Source organism: Cyphomyrmex costatus, unplaced genomic scaffold (assembly GCF_001594065.2).
Source record: "Cyphomyrmex costatus isolate MS0001 unplaced genomic scaffold, Ccosl1.0 scaffold309, whole genome shotgun sequence".
Taxonomy (NCBI): Eukaryota; Metazoa; Arthropoda; class Insecta; order Hymenoptera; family Formicidae; genus Cyphomyrmex; species Cyphomyrmex costatus.
The window spans coordinates 496505-516388 of NW_017277221.1; the positions used below are offsets into that span (position 1 = coordinate 496505).

Sequence of the window (19884 nt, forward strand, 5' to 3'; positions counted from 1 at the left end):
AAAAAAAAAAAAAAAAATGAAAAGGAGAAAAGTTCTATTTAAACTGTAATGTTCCGTAAAATGTATTTCGAAGTGTCATTAAAAAAATATTGCTTTCATTTTTTTTTAAACTGTGTCTTGTAATTTATTTCTATGATTTCCTAGCTATTTTTTAATATAACCCAATATATGTATCCTATAATATTCCGAATAAATGCGTTCGTATATGTGTGTGATGGATTATTTACAATATAAATATTATATAATTTACTTAAAAATCGTTTTTATTTCCTTTATTTGATGTCAATGTATTGAGACATTTACTAGTATATACTAGTTTATATAATTATTTCAGAGGCGAAATTTCATAAATGTTCAAACTCATCTTCCAAGAATGATACAACGTGCTGATTGTTATCCTGCCTTCCTCGTAATCCAAATATGAACGACAGGAGTTTCTTAGTATTTGTGTAATTATCTCTTCTGGTTTGAACTTCTTTATCCTGTGGCGGAGTTGCTTGTACGTAAACACCGTATCGAAAGTGCGAATTAAACGTCTGCGTACTGCGCGTAGTACACCGACTTATATTTGCCTGAGAAAATATCGTATTTGAAATCAGTATTTTTCGTCTATAGAACTGAGAATATAAAAATTAATTATTTGTAATAAATGCGTAGTACATTTACATATGTTTGATTAACGTTTCTATAATATCAGGATTTTATAAATGTAATGCATCGAAATATTTGTGAATGTATAAAAGTTCTTAAAATTATTATCACTAAAGAATCGAATTTTTCATGTACCTTAAGAAGGTTCGAGCGTTAGTCGAAATCCAATTTAGAGACTTAATTTTTTAATTTAACGTAAATAAACACTGTTAATACCATAAATTAATTTGAGCTATATTGACCGTATAGTTTTTTTGTAATCTCATTCTGAAATTGACCATTTTAACATATAGCGTCTTATGGATATTATATCAGCCAACTTAGGACTTTGAAAAACTAGGATTTGACAGATGAAATATTAATTGTGCACAAAACAGGATATTCGGATGTAATCGTATGGATTTAAAGCTTTATTGTTCGATTCTGTATATCTTCTCTTACTTCTCGAGTCGTTGACAATCTTATATATTTGTTTATATATTCTATTCACTAATAATTTACTAATAATAGCACGAAAATAATATCCACAATTTATTACACTAATATTGCGTATGATTTCGAATCGCTACAATGACAATTTCTTTCAGTTGCATTTTTGACTCCAAAGTAACGCTCGAACCTCCTTAAACGGATAAATTTTATCGTTCGAATCTTTTAGACCAATATTATTAAATTTTGTTATAACGTCGATAAAATTATACTTACCAGACGTAATGCTCTACGTTTCAACTCCCAAACACTGGAAGTATAATATTTATCAATGTAAGGTGGAAGTATATGAACGTCCGTTTGAACCTTCTGATCATGACGAGTCTTTCGTCGTAATCCTTTTTCCGTTAATCTGAAAAAATAATATTTTTCACGCTTCTTGCTTAAATAAGTAATAGAATATAATTATAAACTAGCGACTCACTCTTCTTGACTTCGCATGGCTTCAATTTCCTCATGTAAATGGAACAGGTGGATGTATTCTGCGTGATTGCGAACAAAATTGAGCGCGTCGTAAACATACCTATTAACATTTGAAACTAAAATGTTTATAGATTACTTTTATTTACAGTAAAAGAATACCTGTCGGGATTTTTTCCAAACTTAGCGGCTACTTCGGATGATTTAAAGGCGTAATGTTTTCCTCTCCATTTTGCTACACCGTTATTCGGGTTTCCTGGTACAAGAGCGCCTTTGCTCGTCGCAAATGTCCACGCGCAAAATCCTAGAAACTAATACATCCCCCGATCTAGTGTTATTTGGAAATTCATTCAAGATTTGGGAATAAAAAATCACACAAACTTTACATATGTAAATACTTTAATTTTTTTTAATTTTCTGAAATTATAGAATCATGAATCGCTATTCTATTGCGGTTACCTCTAAGTTAATCTTTTCAAAATCTTTAGTGACATTCGGATAATATATCAAGCACTCTCCACACTCCGCTATAAAAACAGAAACATATATTCTTTATGCGATTAAAACGAGAACGAGTAACAATTTACTTGCATTTAAGTATTTATTGCAATTTATTGTAATTTGTAGAAAATTATTAATACTTATTAAATTGCCCATGGAACGTTCCAATCTTTCAGCATCGGTTAAAATCTCTATATTTTCGGCTATGTTTTCTAACTTTGTTTGATCATAATCATCATAAATATTCAGAGTCTATAACACAAATTATTCATGATATATGTTCTGAAAATACGTTTAGATCAATAACAGGCGAATGCATTAATACCTTATCGCTCAAACTCTGTATTTCCCACAGGAAGTTGTTGACGCTACTCAGAGTGATCACCTCATCTTGCAAACCCATCCATATATCCGCTAGATCAATAAATTGCGGCTAATAGATAGAATATACGTAATTATTAATCGTAATACGATTACATTTATTGAAAACGATTCAACATTTATTTTATTCAAATAAAGATTTAATTATAAATTTCCGAATTTTAAAGGAACATTATCTTTTATTTCATTAATAGAAAATAAATTTTTAAGTTTTAAACAAACAAGATATTTCCTTTCTATAGAATAACGATATTAAATTTACGTGAAAACAACTAAATCTGATTTCAGCTAAATTATTATTATTATTCTATTGAAATTGAATATATACGAGATTCTGTAACTTTTAATTTCTAAAAATAAATGCTCTAAGGAAATAATTACGTTGAGCATTAATTATAATTTATTCTTTCAAGCAGTCGTATTTACATAGACTTGAGTAGTAGGGATAGCCGTTCTGTATCGAACAGTATCGTGAAGTTTAAAGAGTCGTGCTTGAAGACGTTCCATCAAGTTCTTTACTGCGTTCTCACTACGCTCTACATCACTCAGCAGCTTTCTACAGCAAGATTATGTTAGAAATCGTACATCAGAGTTGTGCAAATCGTTTATTATTTATTTTTATAGATTATCATTATTTATTTATTTAGATTATTTGTCGTTTATTTCGCCTTTTATAGATACCTGATGTAGATCTCTTGCTGACGACTAGCCGTTAACATTTCGATAGGCCACTCAATCTTTTTGTCCGCATCGGATGCTACTTCCTTTGAGCTGGAACATGCAGCATCCGAAGCATCGATTGACAAGCATGTGACTGCATTTTCCACGATAGCCGTAAACTTGTATATCTTGGTCATTAATGGCTCTAACAGCTCAAGAATAGAGTTGCGAGTTTTCATTAAAGCTTCTTGTAGAATGCTTGGCACTAAAAATAATTATCCGTAATTATCATTTTTACGGAAAACCTTCATGTAACATCTTTCGCGATATCATTTCAAAGTCATTTTAGTTACGCTGTCATCATCGGTCGAATTAAAAATTGTTTCATGCTCTTACGATCGTCGATCCCCTCGCCACCTCGTTGACAATCTCTGTTAAATAGACGGATCCCTGCGACTAGACATATTAACTCCATTAACTGCTCTTCTTTCTCTCGTTTAGGCAAAGTTACGTAATGAGCCAGCTCGGAAGCTTGAAAAACGCTTTGCAACGCTATTGAAACCTCCCTAATATGAAATAAAGTTTTATATAATATTTTATTTATCATTATTTAACCTTTGAGGTCCGTTTTCACAATGTGATTATCTAAAGATTAAAGATTATCAAGAGATTCATCGATTAAATTCATTTACGAATTTTCTAGTAATCTTTAATCTTTAGGTAAAACCATAATATGTAGATTGTAAAAACAGGGCTGAGTGAATAAATAGAGGATGGCTCAAATATATACCTATTATAATTTTCTTGAAGATTTTATTTTAGAAAGAGAAAATAAAAAGAATTATTTAGAAATATTAAAGTTCATTATTTTTACATTTCTCTATCTCATAAGGATATTATATTAATACAACTTCAAGCGCACACATAACGTAATATATTAATAAAAAATACAATTTTAAAATTACAATTTTTTATGGCCTCACCTATCAACTTGCGTATCTTTAAACCATTTATCTACTTAAAGATTAACACATTATCAAAGTTTACGAAGATTTAAATATAATAAGTAAGTCAGAGATTTATGAAGAATTGAATATGTATATTAATTTTATGTATAATAAATCTGCTATAATTTTTGGATGGTGTCCCAGATAATACATATGTCGCATAAGATATTAAAAGATATATTTTAGACATAAAACATTTTTTAGATGTCTTATGTAACATAATAAATGTCTGGGATAGATTATGGTTTGTACACAAGAATATTTCCTTTTGAGACTTTGAGAATAATTCTTGTGATAATGCCATATTTAGCATAAGATAAATTTTTTATGATTGAAAATAGAGAGAAATGTGAAATAGAAAATTAAATTAAAATGAAAAATTAAATGTTATTGATTTGGTTTAACTTGATTTGTTAGAACGACGATTCTTATTAAATTCAAACAAACGTGATCAATGATTATACCTCAGAATTGATGGGATTGTGGGACTTCCTAGACCGCTCAGAAGCGTTATCGCTGCTAATATTTTCTGATACAGTTTTTCCGTATCCTTTCCACTATCCAGTTTATTAGTTTCACAAATTTCGATGACCAAAGGTGCAGTTTTCTGGTGCAGTCGTAATCGATGTTTTTTGACAGTTTCGTCTAACGAAGTATGAAATCGTAATAATAATTGTACAAATAGAAACATCCAAATTAATCATCTTTACCTCTGTCATGATAATGTTTAGCGAAGTATAGCTGATTTCTTAAAGTCACAAGACTGGGTTGGCTTTGGTCACACAGCCTCTCCGTTACAGCTTGAATCACTTTGACATTTTCCTCGTTTTCGTTTATTCTATACATTGGATTTAATTGATAAAGAGAAAGCTACAAATTTTTGAGAACACTGTAATTACCGCTTAGAATCTCGCTCGGGTATCAAAATGTTACTTCATTGAGGTTATATTAAATTACCAAAAACGAAGCCAAATCCTTAGTTATTGATGTTCCTTTTGTTTTACATTCATTTACGATCTTCTTCGTCAATTCTTTTCGTATGGTTTCCATAATATAAGAAAATAAAATAGCTACCAATAGCTACTTCCAGCTGATTTAGGAATTTTCACCTGCTGGAGTCGTGAACTCAAACCGAATCACCCACCCATAAAGTTTGATCGATACTACATTAGGTGTGTTTTTTATTCCTACAGACTGCACTAGAGAACTTGTAGTTTTACCAAATATCAAACACATATATCTATAAATAAATGATGTCAAGGGCGATATGAGTCAAAAAGATATTTGTTAAAATAATAAAAAACATTTAATTATCTCAATTTAGACATTGCTTAACAATAATTCGCCTTTAAAATAAGATAATAAATAAAAAATAGATAATAAATATATCTATCTCACTTTAAATTCCAAAAGTGTAAGTATACATATATATTAATTCAGCCATAGAAAACAAATCGATGGAAATTACGTATTGTTTTATTTACGTAATGCTTTATTTATACTTTTTTTAAATTCTTTATAAATATGAATATATCGAATAAAAACTATAAGTAAAAAGTAAACGATTTTACGCAAGTTTTTATATTTGACATAAAAAGCGTACAACATGCTTAAAATATCTGCATTCTTTTATCGATTAATTGATTAAGATATTTATTTGTTTATTACATATTTCACATAACATCGAAAAGAATTGACTTCATCGACTATCAAAAGATTTATTATTTTGCCTTATATATATATATATATATAGAATTTTTTTTACACTATAAAGTGTTTACAGAAAATGAAGATTTACTGATACATACAATTTTATTCGCAAAATAAAAACAAAGATATAATATCTCTTTTAAAAAAATGGTAGAGAATAGTAGTCTAAAAAATGGAATTTCTCAAAGTCAGATTTCCGATTTGGATATTATGAAAATAACGAAAATAATACGTATGTTGTCGAAATCGCGTTTGAATTTCGTACATTATGGCGCGTTCGTGATCGCGCGCGCTCGGCCGTTTCCGCCCCGCCGTGACTCACACGTTGCCAGTGTTGCCATAGCGGGCGGTCTCGTTGTTCAGAGGTGTCGCAACGGTCTGCGCGTCAGGAGCTGTCGGAGCACTCGGAGAAATCCGGAGCCAGTCGGGCTCTGGGTGGTCGGTAACGCGAGTGTGGTGTGTGCGCGCGCGAACGATAGACGCCAACGTGCGAGGAGCGTGCGTGTCGTGAGGAGCAGCTGCACCGTGGTGTCATGACGTTCGCGTGAATCGCGGTCAACGCGTCCAGGTAGAGTCAGCAGTGTCCGAGTGCCTCAAGAACATGGCGCGCGATTCCCGGCGCGCCGATCCGCGACGCGTCGTCGCCGTCAACGGTGGCGATGGTGGTGACGGCGGCGGCGGCGGCGACGGCGACGGCGGTGCAACGGTGAAGTGCAAACTGGAGCTGATCCTTCTGACGCTGCTGCTGACGATTATCATCCCTGCCACGTACGCCGAGAATCAAGGTGAGTCACGAATTTTTATATGTTTTTCTCTCGTCCTCGTCTCTCATTATACGTCTTTCATTTTCGCTCGCGATAGCACTTGACACTACCAGCTGATCTCTCATGCTTGTCTTCTCATCAATGCAAATTAACTTAATAATCTTGAGTTTTTAAGTATTGTCTTAATAGATAAAATTTAGGATATAATTTGGTTTAATTTGTCGTTTAGAAAATCTCTCTTATTTATCTGACTCTTACAACGCCATTTTTATGTTTATTATTTCGTATAAAAAAAAGAGTTCTTTAGTTTGTTTAATTTTGTTTATAATCTTGGTTTGACTTATTTTTTTATCTTTCTCTAGTTCTATAAATTAGAGAAAATAAAGAGAGTAAAAAGTTAAATCAAGATTAAAATTGATAATTTTTGATAGAAACGGACATCAGTTGTGTACGTTAATATCGTATGTGTATTATATAAAATTTTGATTTTATGGGTATCGAAGTAAATAGAAAATACTGTCAAGAGAATTCGACGTCATAAAGAAATTGTCATAAAGAACATTCGCATTGCTATACTTTTCGATGCATTATACTTTCGACAAGGTCGTTCGATTGACTTCTGCGTTTTATATAATCTGTACGTTTCTTTCATTTATTTTCGTATATAACTTTGTGCCAAGTGTCGAATACACGAAACAAAATTTTTTTTCCCCTTCCTGGTCGCTATACTTTTCCCTTCCAGTTTTACCCAACTTTCGGTTTTCTTATTCCTTGTTACCATTGTGCTGCGGTATTTGATACAATAAATATCGTCTGTCAATTCTGTGGCTCCATTCGATTTTAAGATACTTCTTCTTTCGACAAGGTATTTATTTTAATTATTACACATAGCAACGAACTTGTTTTTAACTTCATTGCTTTTTTTATTTATAATGCGACAATTTTTTTAGATAATATTGATTATTGCAACACCGTTTTTTATCTGCACAACAATGACTAACTAACAAATTTTAAATAATGGACAAACACAATTTTTATCCGACGACTTTGACGATTTACTACAATTTTTTCAAGTACCCGGACATATCGTATAATTTTTAAGAATTTTTTATTGTAATAATTTCGTTAAGATTTGAAAATTTGTTAACATTGAAAATGACCCGATCGGTGTCGAAACGTTTGTTTTACTTATGTTTTATTATTTATCTTTAATTTAATATATTGTTTCTATGAAGTGTATTGTTTTTATTTTGGCTCGTTGCCCGTTACACTAATTTAATTTTTATATATTATTGTCGAGCCTTCTCTCATCTATTATTAAAATTTATTTTATTTATTATTTATATATATATATTAAGTATAATGTATAACTTCTTTGTTTGTTTTGAACTTGAAAAGATCCGCGGTTAAATTCACGCGGTGGCGATGATACATATATTATTCACGCCGCGTAAACATTCAACCGTTAAAGCACCGTTTCTCCACGTTTCATTCACGATTCATGTCTTGATTTACAACATAAAATTTTAATCCTTTAATGCGCTGTATACGTTGCGTTCAGGTAATGAAATTATCTCGATTTTCTTAAAACTAACACTCCACGTTTATTTCCTGTATATAAATAGATATTTGAAACTATTGAAAGTGACAGATTAATAAAATTAATGCAAACAAGTTATATTAAAAAAATGTATATTCGTAAAATGAAATTATAATATGTAATGGTTCACGAAAGGCGAAAGAGAGTGAAGGAAAGTGAATAAGCATTCGAATGATGTCCGAATTATGCATAGGGGGTAAAGTTGTCTAACATGAGATACCATTTTTTTGAAGACTTGTAATTTATTTAATTTGCAACCTTAACTCCTATTTTTATGTCAATTTTATAGGAAATATATTTAAGATTTACCAAAAGAGAGAGAGAGAGAGTTTTAGCGATCGATAGTAGCTGTACTTTGTTGTATGTGAAATTTTTTATCAAGAGTACCGATTTTGCTCATTCAAAAAAGATGGTATCTCATAACAGGAAACCGAAGGAAAAATAAAGAAAAGTTTCCTGTCCTCGCCTTTATTACTTTGACTAGGAATCAATCACAACATATCAGACTTATACACTAAAAAGTATTTTGTAAGACTTTTTAAGAAACTTTTATAAAACCTTATAAAAAATACTTCATAAAACTTTATAAGAAAATATAAATAAAATTTAAATTTCTTCTTTTTCAAAAATTAAACATAAAACTTTTGTTTTCATAATAAAAATAGTCGTAAACTATGAAATATCTATTTAAGATTGGCAACAAACTGTGCAGAAAAACTTTTGGGATTTTACCTCACCATACTGTTTATGAGCCCATTTTAAACAAATCTGACATTTCTCCTACTTTTCACGTGAATCTTGTGAAAATAGTCCAGAACAATATGGACATTCTGCATCATCATCACCTTCAGAAGATGATCCATTAGACTGATATGGAACTTATCGTTATCTTCACTTGTGGATTCAATAAGAATTTTTTTTTTACTACACTTTTATAGTTTTGTTTTTCCCTCGACCTTTATTTCTTTTTGTAATTTTTGCTATTTTTTCTTTTTCCTTTTTTAAAAATTCTTCTATCTGTTTCTTGTAGGGATAAGATGTGATTAAATTGGCAGATTTTGCACGTGTAGATTTCTGCTTTTATATTATTGTTGGAATAGGTCTTATTTGGAACACCGGTGACACTGTAACTTCTGTATCACGATTTTGTCCTTGCATATCTCGAAAACAACCTGGAACAGGGCTCAGATTGCCATAGACAGTTTGGTTTTCTTTATTTGTTTCTGCAGTTAAATTTCCATCACATTGTTATCCAAAGTGCGCTAGGGCAGTCTATGATTAGAGAATTTTGATAGCCATTGTAAATTCTGAAATGTTCCTCACCAAAGACGTGGCGGTTACAAGCAAATAGACCAGTCTTCCGAAAAGCGTTGATGGAGTTCTCTGTGGTTGCATCTTTTACGTAAGCTTGTCCAAAAAGCTTTCCTTTTTGACGATTTGTAACAAATCGTCCAGGGTTGTATCGCAACCATGTTTCAATAGATTGTGCACAATAAGTTTTTGATGGAAACATAAATCCCACATCCAACGGTTGCATTTTATGTGTTGAATGTGGCGACAAACACATAATAATTATGATTTTCACGTGCTATTTTGATGACTTCTATGTTTCTTATATAGATGTAATGTCCATCCATCACCAAAACAATGGGATCATCTTCGCTAGGCTTTGTGTGTTGAATAAAATATTTCAACCATGTCGTAAAAAGATCTGTCTGTATCCATTCAGATGGATGATTTCCATCTATAGATCCAAGTAAAGTACCATCCATTAAATCTCGATTTTTCCGAGGAAAAATTATTAATGGCGGTGTCCAGTGGCATTCATACAAGTGACTACAGTTATAAGCTTGCCTCTCTCTAAGGATCTAAGAGCATATACTTGCTTTTTTCCTTTCATACTTTTAACTTTCGAATGCTTATGTTGCACCACAGTAATCCCTGTTTCGTCAACATTGTACAGACGATTTGAAAGATATTTTATTTTGCAACTAATATTGTATAAAGAGATAAGAGCATTGAGCCAATAATTTTATTTTATTTTGGCTAATTGAGGTTCGTAGATATAAAAAAAATTTATCTACGTTTTCTTTTGTAAAGCCCATAACCCTTGCCGCTGATACAGATTGAGGTGTTCTTATTGATAGCGTAGGATGTCTATGGAGAAAACTTTTCAACCATTTTTTGCCAGTTTGCATCGTTGACTTGCTAAAAGATTGGTCTTCAACGCTAATTCAAAAGCCAGATGACGAATGTCTTTAAGCCGTAATTCGAAATATCGTTCATTCAAAGCAATGCAGTATTTAATGAGTTCTTCTTCTAAGGATAAAGATAGCACTAGTTTTCTCTTTCTAGAGGAATTTTAACAATAAAACTGTCGTTATTTTTTACATATTGTTCGATAGTACGTTTTGGGATATTGAATTGTTTGAATGTTTTTAAGTATCCTATTTCTTTGCTTTTCACTGCTTTAACTGCAGCCTCTGATTGAGTATGAGACCCCACAATTGCCTCTTCTTTGGTTTCATCTGAAAATATGATTACTTAGGTTCAGGCTTTCTCCAAGAACTTGACAGTTCGAAATTGTAGGTTATAATCATGATATAAATTACAAGGGTATATTGTTGCGCATCTAGAAATCACATGACAAAGAAGTGACCAATAAGAATCTTTCCAAGTAGACGTCATCAAAACGAGGGAAATTTAAATAGGCAGTCAGAAATAAGACTAACTTATGGCTTCAATAAAAGAAATATAAGGAAAAAAACAAAGAACAACGGGAATGTACTGGCAACGGAGAGGTCTTGTTTCCTGCAAACTTCCAGCCACTTCAAAACCATTGCATTATCCTTCGGGAAAGAGAAGTATTGAACTTTTCTTCCTGGCATTTTTCTCGTTTTCCGGTTATAATTCTTACATCCTTTTACTGCACAGCTCATTTTCGATAATTCTTCTTATCACTGATGCACGTATGTACGACAACGCTATCGAAAACGATGCAACAGCTGTTAGACTGGATAAATAGCGGTCCTGTTTCAAGGAGCCGAACCTACACGAATCGCACCGGAAACAGCCGAGGTGATGACGTCAACATGTAAGACTCCCCCACCACTCCAATTTTTGCGCAGTGGTCTACCACCGGATGAGCATATCCTTGTATTTATTTCATGGTTATAATGGAAGTTGAGGTTATATTGATAAAGTATGCAATAAATTTACAAAATAACGTGACAAATTACTTATACTGCATGTGCACGTTAAAGTGAATTGAAGTTACAATGAAGCTATAACATAAAAGTGTTAAATACTTATTTAACACTTTTAAGGTACTTACCTTGAAATCACAATTATCATTTCTCTTCTTCGCGACTACAATTTTACTCGCAGATAGCGCGCTTAAGCATAGGTTAGATTATCTCATATTAGGCTACCCTGAGTATCTCATATTACGAGCTTCATGCCTTGCGGCTTAATGAACACCAAATCTAATTTTTACAATTAAGTACATCATCATATCTGGCATTTTTTTATTAATACGACCTTACTATATCAATGCACGCAGACTTTATTACTGCGCTTATTAGTTTAGCAGAAATCCCGCTATCTCATATTAAGAACCTATCTCATAATAGGCGACTTTACCCTACAGAAAAATACTTACTACATCAAATAATAATTACTTATATCAAGTATTTTAAAAGTTCATAATTGCAATCGAATATGAGTTAATCCCTCGAGTAGCACAATTTATTGGCTTAGACATCGGTTAAACATTATCGTGCATATTCGGGATATATCGGGCCAATATTGCACTAATAAATTGTGCTATTAGGCTATATTCATTGACGATTTGTACAGATGAACGACCATCTTATCTGTCTGATTCGATTTTTTGTAGAAAGAAATAAAAATTTTGAAGAGTCCGCACTAATTACATATGTATAGAAAATTGGGTCCCAGCAATAAAATGAGTTTGCATGTACTAACGTAATATAACGAGCTTATAATATGATGAATAAAAAAATGTCAATAAAGTTTAATAATGAATAATTTTTGCGCTCTGGTATATCAAAGCTAATCAAAGGTGCTCTTTGAATGTAAGTTTTATACCTTTAATACTCTATAATTCAGAAATTATCCATTATTGAGCCTTACGTCTTATTATATTTTTTGTTCAAATTATTAGCTACATATGTGAAAATTAACTTATTTTACCACGATCTAGTTTGTCATATAATTAGTGCGGGATTCTTTAATTATGAATACATTTATTAAAGTAATATATTGATAAGTAGAAAAAAAATGGTACACGGAAAAGGATCATTTTGCTGCAGAATATCTAAAAATTCAGCTAAATACAGATATGAAAATAATTTTGTTATTATGTTACAAAAATAATTAATAATTAGGTATGTAGGACACTGAAACTACATAGTTAATAGAATGTTAAAATTTTTCGCAACATTGCTTAAGATTTCATACTTTGATGGTCCAACGAAATTTTTTTCAGATCTGTATCTAGCTAATAAATTTACAGATTTCGTATATCCAGGAACAAAACTGCCTAATAATGATGAAAATTAAGATTTTTCTGAAGTATCTACAAATTTAACTGTGAATATGCGGATCTGAAAATAATTTTGTGAAACTATCAAAATACCCAAGTGGGAATTGAGTACCGGCGTGATATCGGATGCCAGTATTGGTATTGTACTCATGTAATACGTACTGGGATGATAGCAACGGGCCAAGACTCGAAATACAGTACTCTTATGGTACGGGATTACGGTGTGTCGTAATGTTTCTAAACGTCGGTATCATTATAGTACGGTATTACAATACGGGATTACAGTACCACGATAATACCGAAAATCAGTACACATATTGTACCTATAAAGCAGTAACAATATTATACTAAAAATGGTTACCGAATCATAATGCTGCAGCAATACTAACAATGAGAAGTCAGCATCCCTAAATGTGAATTTTGATAAAATCATTATTGCATTCGTTTGTCCACTGTTTGTCCACGTTTGTCCAACCGTTATTCTCATTTGTCCACCCTACAAAAAAAAGTTATACAAAAAAAAAAATTGTAGTACCTCCAAGTAATTAATTTTCATTATTATGAAAAATATAATAATAATAGGGTGGACAAACGAAAATAATGGGTGGACAATCGAATGCAATAATGATTTTATGAAAATTCATATTTAGGGATGCCGACTTCTCAGAGCTGCTCTGAGAGAAGTCGGCATCCCTAAATGCGAATTTTGGTAAAATCATTATTGCATTCGATTGTCCACCCATTATTTTCGTTTGTCCACCCGTTATTTTCATATGTTCACCCTCCATAAAAAAGTTATACAAAAAAAAGATTGTAGTACCCCAAAGTGATTCTTTTTATTATTATGAAAAATATAATTATAATAGGGTGGACAAGCGAAAATAATGGGTGGACAAACGTGGACACACAGTGGACAATCGAATGCAATAATGATTTTATGAAAATTCATATTTAGGGATGCCGACTTCTCAGAGCTGCTCTGAGAGAAGTCGGCACCCCTAAATGCGAATTTTGGTAAAATCATTATTGCATTCGTTTGTCCACTGTTTGTCCACGTTTGTCCACCCGTTATTTTTATTTGTCCACCCTCCAAAAAAAAGTTATATAAAAAAAAAATTGTAGTATCCCCAAGTGATTATTTTTCATTATTATGAAAAATATAATAATAATAGGGTGGACAAGCGAAAATAATGGGTGGACAAACGTGGACAAACAGTGAACAAACGAATGCAATAATGATTTTATCAAAATTCACATTTAGGTATGCTGACTTCTCACAATAAGTACCAGTACTGATTCTGTATTAATAATATTATAACACACACAGTACTAGTATTGTATAAAAAATCCGTACTACTTCTCTTATATTAAAATAAATTTATCACAGCAAATATAAATCATTCGTAACAGATACGTTTTTCACAGTCAAAAGCATGTGACGTTTTAGGTTAACTGTAAAAATAATTGAAAAAAAATCATGATTAAAAATGAAATTATTCAATATAATTTAAAATAATTATTAATAATACATAATACAATAATGAGCACCTTAATTATTATATATTATTTAAAAAAATTTACCTGATTATCGAAACGGTAAAATCATTGATTTTTATACATGTAATTCAGAGATTATAGTTCGTTTAATAAAATTTTGGTTACTAGGAGACAAAGGACGAGTTCAATTCACCAATTTCTATACAAATATGGCACAGATAATCCGCTGGCAATTTACCGTTTCAATGCTGACACCCGATACGTTACTTTTGACAATTTCAATATAAATACGGTACTGAAAATCTACCGGCAATGTACTAGTTCGGTACAGTGGCTTGACATGTTTCTTTTGCCAATTTCTATACAAATATGGCACAGATAATCCGTTGGCAATGTACCGTTTCAATGTTGATACCCGACAAGATACTTTTGACAATTTCAATATAGATGCGGTACTGAAAATCTACCAGCAATGTACTGGTTCGGTATTGTCGCTTGACATACTTCTTCTGTCAATTTCAGTACGAATATGATATCGATGATATATCGGCAATATACTGTTCCTGTACTGATATGTAAAGACATTTCTTTATTAATTTCTATACAGATATCATATCGAAAATCTACTAATAATATACTAGTTCGGTATTATTATTCAATACCGATTCACACGCTGGAAGAGTACCATAATGTTGTTTATTTAATACTGGCCCAATATAGAACTAGTACTGAAAAATGAAATCCGTTTTTCAGTATACATAATCGGTACGTTGCCAGGAGTCAATGCTGGTATTCTGTTCCCACTTGGGTAATTATGAAAGGATGCTTAAGGATGATGAGCAAAATGCTGCAAAAAGTTTTGACATTTTTAGTTTGAGCGTCCTGCACAATTATTTTCATGGTCCAACAAATTTATTTTCAAATCTATATCTATATACAGCTAAATTCTTAGATATTGCAGCAAAATTGTCTTTTCCATGTAAAAAAATAAATTTTCTTGGCGCGACCAATATGATCAGTGGGTCGATGCGCGGTTCTCGTATAATGCACCGATCGATGAATCGTTTGGCACGTACTTTTATTCATACCACATACTACGATGTGCGTTGCATTTTCATGGCCACGCGACAAGCAACGTCATTGCCGTGTGATTTCGTTTAGAGCGCGTTTAGAGCGCGAGATGATCCGCAGTTTCTTTGGGGAATTCTTATCGTATAGAACAGAATTCCTTCGCGTTATAATATCTCGTGCTGCTATTGTGAGAACAAATTCTTTAGCGTTTAAATAAAACTTATAGTTACATTCCTCTTTGAATTCTTTAAAATAGAATCGTATTCTAAAGAGTGAAAATTCAGCCAGTCTTAAAATATAGTGACTCAATTTTTAATCTTATAAGAATGGGATTTCACTCTTCAGAATAAGATTTATTTTACGAGTTTTAGAAAGTACGTATTTTTTAGATTTAATAAAGTTTTATGCTTGTACGTAATTTTTCTGTCTAAATAGTTTAACATTTTCATAAATAAATTTCTGTATTATATTGCTGTGTATTTGTGTCATATACACATATTTGAAATAAAATCCGTATTAATATATTAAATTAATTTTTGAATGTCACGTTACGCAGGCTATGTAATTTTGTTTTTAATCTCGAAATTGATATTTTTGAGCTTATTTTCTGCATTGACATAATAATATATGAAGTCAGAGATGGAAAATCCAATGCTTTGTTATTTTATTTGTAATATACAAAATGGATTTTCCATTATGAGCAATTTTTGTTTGACATTTCATCGTTAATTACGTGTCGATAAATATTGTACAAATAATAGCAATGTTTATTAATGAACGAGAGTGGTTAAAAAATCATGTGGAAAGGGGCCTTTTTATCTTTTAATATCAAAAATTGTTAAAGTTTGATTATTTATTAAGAAAATAATGTAGGAGTAATAACGAAATTAAAGAGAGCAAAAGTAATATTTTTATAAATACTGCATTGCATTAATCATGTATAAATATTTTATTCGCTGAATCACCGTATTATTCAGCTTTATATAATATTCGGATTTTTTTCATATTATGTTATATAATTTTTTCATTTCCTGTACATGATTGTTGTACATATATTCGTGTTGAAAATTTTAACGCGTTCTTCAAAACATTATAGTATCATTGTCGTAACAGGGAAACAGGGCCTGAAAAAAATAGATGGAGAAAACTATTATTTTACCAATATAATTGACACGATCGTTATCCAGATGTTCCAAGCCGCCAGCTTGTAAAATTTTTCGTAACAAAATCTATTTTTACGAAAATTACAACGTGACAGTCACCGCGTTTACGTTGAGAAGGACGCAATGAATCACGAGTTTCTTTGTATCGACGATCTTTCCAAAGCAAGAACGTAATTACGTAAACCAGCACATGTACTTCGGTGACTTATTCTTTGCAGTAAATGAGAGTAAATTGTCAGCTATCGATTTTAAATACATGATCAGGAGACGCGGTAATGTCTCCGGCCATGTTCAAAAACTGATACTCTTATAATTAATGCATCTCAAATATGGAATATTTCGATAGAGTTGGAACTTTAGTAGTCATTACGGTTGAAAGTTTTAAATACAAATTCAACTTCAATCGCGAATCTATCGATAAATAAGTGAGATTTTTCTAATTTTGAAACGCGAGCCGGTTTTCTTTTTAAGATAAGCGACACATTTGTATTGATTAAAGCGTAAATTAAATTTTAACTTGAACGTATTCTTGTTCGATTATTTATTATATAGAGCTCTAAATAATGAATTGTCACGATTGGTTCCACCGCAGCTCGACATGAATATAAATGATATCTCTCATGTGTAAAAAGGAGGTCCCCAGCGAGAATAGAAGTATCCTAACAAAGGCCGCCATGGAATTTATGTCCATTGTTGAATTCGAGGGGGGGGATCAGCAGTTCGTCAATGCAGTCGATAAAAATTTATGGGAGTATGTTGAATGTAAATGCGATGGCGGCGTAGGGTCGTGCGAAAGATTTATAGGGATTTACATTACAATTTATTTATTCTTTCCGATCACATGTGAGGTGGTGAAGTGCACGTTGAACCTCCAAAAAAGCCTTAACGTTAAATCGATCGCATTGCGAAATTCTCTTTCCCTTGTAACGCATGGAAATACCGCATAAAAATAATGAAATAAAATCAATTTCTTTTGCAATATCCGATATTAAAAAGAGAACACGAGAAGAGAGAAAGGACATGATTATAATGTAATTATACGTAGATTTACGAACGTATATCAACATAAATCTCCAAGATGGTTAAATCTGCCAAGCTTTCGTGCGAGTTGCGCTTGCAGCTGCATGAAAAAGCCGCCAGCTGCAAATGAGTAATGTCAGAGTACCCGAGCGATATGTAACATGGCGAGAAAATGGTTAATCGTACTCGCGACGGAAACGGTATAGAGACGTATAATCTTTATGTGTCGGCGATGCGTACACGCTCTGCACGTTTCCTTTTGGAGGCTAAATCTCTCTCGGTGCATCGTATATCACCTCTCTTCTTCAAATTGTAATTCTGAGATTCCACGTTCTTTCGTTACAAATCATTTTTGACATGCGGTTATCATCAAGTTGTGGAATGTTGCTTCGAACCTGCTAAACGATTCTTTCACAAGTCAGTCCTGCATACAAAGGGCTGTCCTGCTTTTCAGCCAAATTACAGAATAAAATATTTTCGTATAAAAGAACCTCTGCACTGAAAAAAAAAGTCTGGTTGCATTAATTGGAATTCTATAGTTGAAAATGGACAAATCACAATCTTCTGGTTGAATCTATTAATAATTCCAGTTGAAATATGTATAACTAGAATTCTAATTAATTATTATCACAGTTTTCGGGTTCGTTCATTTTCTAACCAGAATTTTTTCTTTCTCAAATGTTTATATTGTGAAATAAGCTGCATTACTTATATTATAATAAAATATTGATTTTATGTAATACGTTACTCGCGTCCAAGTCTCGTTCTTCTTAGAACGCTCGACAGGCCGTGAAGGTACCGACAAAAAGACCTTGAAGCTACTACTTGGTACTTCAGCGTACTGAAAGCTGTGGATCTTATCTGATGGTTCTCTTTCGCCATTCGCGATTATTTCTTATAGTAGTCTTAACCCTTCCCGCATCCATGTGCTACATATCGATTTCTGTGTTGTCTCATAACTAAGATTCTTATTAAAGTATAAAATCTCTGAAATTTTTCGTCTTTTACATCTCTCGTAATATTTTGAAATATTTTAATAGAAATGTCGTAATAGTAATAATCTCCCGTAATATTTCAATTCAACTGCTTCAATATATAAATGTCGTAATATTGAAGGAACTCTAGATTATCACATAATAGGATTTTGATAAAAGGTACAGTGAGAAAAATTTCCAATTGAAAATGAACGAACTAGAAGATTCTGATTATATCAATCAGAATTCTGGTTATCTCAACTAAAATTATAATATTATATTAGAGGAGACTGGATCTCGTTGGCATCAGAGGTAAACTGGCATTGCGTTCAGTTTATATACTTGTAGCAAAAGAAACAATGGAAAAGTTACTGCAAAATATCTTTTACAACACAGGTACTTATCCTTAAGTTTCATTTAAATCAAACAAGTATTATAATAAAAAAAAGAGAAAAATGTAATTCAAGAGGCACAAAGTAGACTTTCGAGCTTGTCAATATTTCGTATTGATACTTCTCAGTTTGAGAAAATAAATCTAAATGACATATTATCAGTTAAAAGAATAGTTTTTGTTGTTATACGATATGTTATTATATTTTTTGAGTGATGATAGTAATTTGTTATAATAAAACCATTAAAATCATCAAATATATGTAGCGATGGGGTACGTTGACTCATATTTAGTGCAACTTATGCAAGGTTTAGCATAGGTTAGCATGATGTGCTATTGTTTGCGCTTTGTACGTGAAAGTCGTGAGATGTATCTGGTGGTGTGGTGTACTACGTATACTTATATAAAAAAATGTAAAATTTTTAATCAGAATTCCCCAATTAATGAAACCAAATTCTTTTTTTAACGTATAAATATATTTTTTTCAATTTTTTTATTATTTGCCTGTTTTTTAAAACTGTCATGTTTGATTTCGCGACTTTTAACAAAGCTTCCCGGGATATGACTGTCGGAATAGGAATCCGTCCGCGTTGATGCTCGAAGCGCTTTGCATTTCCGGTCCTGACCCGAGAGAGCGAATCATCACCAGTTGAGTCACCGTCGTTGAGCAGAACGTCATTGCACACTTGGAGCGAATGGATCGCTGTTAATTGATGATTAACGGCTCTACCGGCTCAGCGAAGGATGCTTCTCTTTGGATCGGCATGTTATTCATTAAGCACTTGCTCGTAACGGCGTCTAGAAGATCGATTGACGACAACTTCGTTTATTTGCCGTTTAAATGTGAACCGACAACAAATTGCACATTGCTGCAGTGATGTTCTGTCGTGCAAAGAAAATAACACCAGTTTTATTGGTGTCGTAATTTATGTATGAAGTATCGACATTGCGCTACAAATTACACAAAATGTTGTGGATCTTACTAGTACCTTTATTTTTGAGTTTTTGACGAAGGTGT

General features: G+C 32.1%; 2 protein-coding genes across 2 annotated transcripts in view; one reads left to right on the forward strand and one right to left on the reverse strand.

The window, feature by feature from the left end:
* Positions 1-276: 276 nt before the first annotated feature.
* On the reverse strand, positions 277-5203 carry LOC108775745 (UPF0704 protein C6orf165 homolog). Its single transcript, XM_018542197.1, has 13 exons — positions 5067-5203; positions 4820-4979; positions 4574-4754; positions 3499-3668; positions 3124-3367; positions 2869-2998; positions 2387-2494; positions 2202-2313; positions 2020-2087; positions 1723-1871; positions 1565-1663; positions 1357-1492; positions 277-572 (listed from the first exon to the last, which is right to left on the reverse strand). The coding sequence occupies exons 1-13, from the start codon at positions 5157-5159 to the stop codon at positions 345-347; spliced, it is 1878 nt and encodes a 625-aa protein (XP_018397699.1). The 5' UTR covers positions 5160-5203; the 3' UTR covers positions 277-344.
* Positions 5204-6230: 1027 nt separating this feature from the next.
* Meltrin (disintegrin and metalloproteinase domain-containing protein meltrin) overlaps positions 6231-19884 on the forward strand; it is a 113164-nt gene continuing 99510 nt past the window's right edge. Inside the window, exon 1 of the mRNA XM_018542204.1 lies at positions 6231-6604. Within this exon, the coding sequence (XP_018397706.1) occupies positions 6421-6604 (184 nt within the window). The 5' untranslated portion in view covers positions 6231-6420. The remainder of the gene's footprint in view (positions 6605-19884) is intronic.

Coding starts and splice junctions, on each gene's coding strand:
- LOC108775745 (XM_018542197.1), bottom strand. CDS start 5,159: ATGGAAACCATACGAAAAGAATTGACGAAGAAGATCGTAAATGAATGT. Junction 3,669..4,573: donor ACAATCCCATCAATTCTGAG/GTATAATCATTG, acceptor ATTTCATATTAG/GGAGGTTTCAATAGCGTTGC. Junction 1,493..1,564: donor GCCATGCGAAGTCAAGAAGA/GTGAGTCGCTAG, acceptor TTATTTTTTCAG/ATTAACGGAAAAAGGATTAC.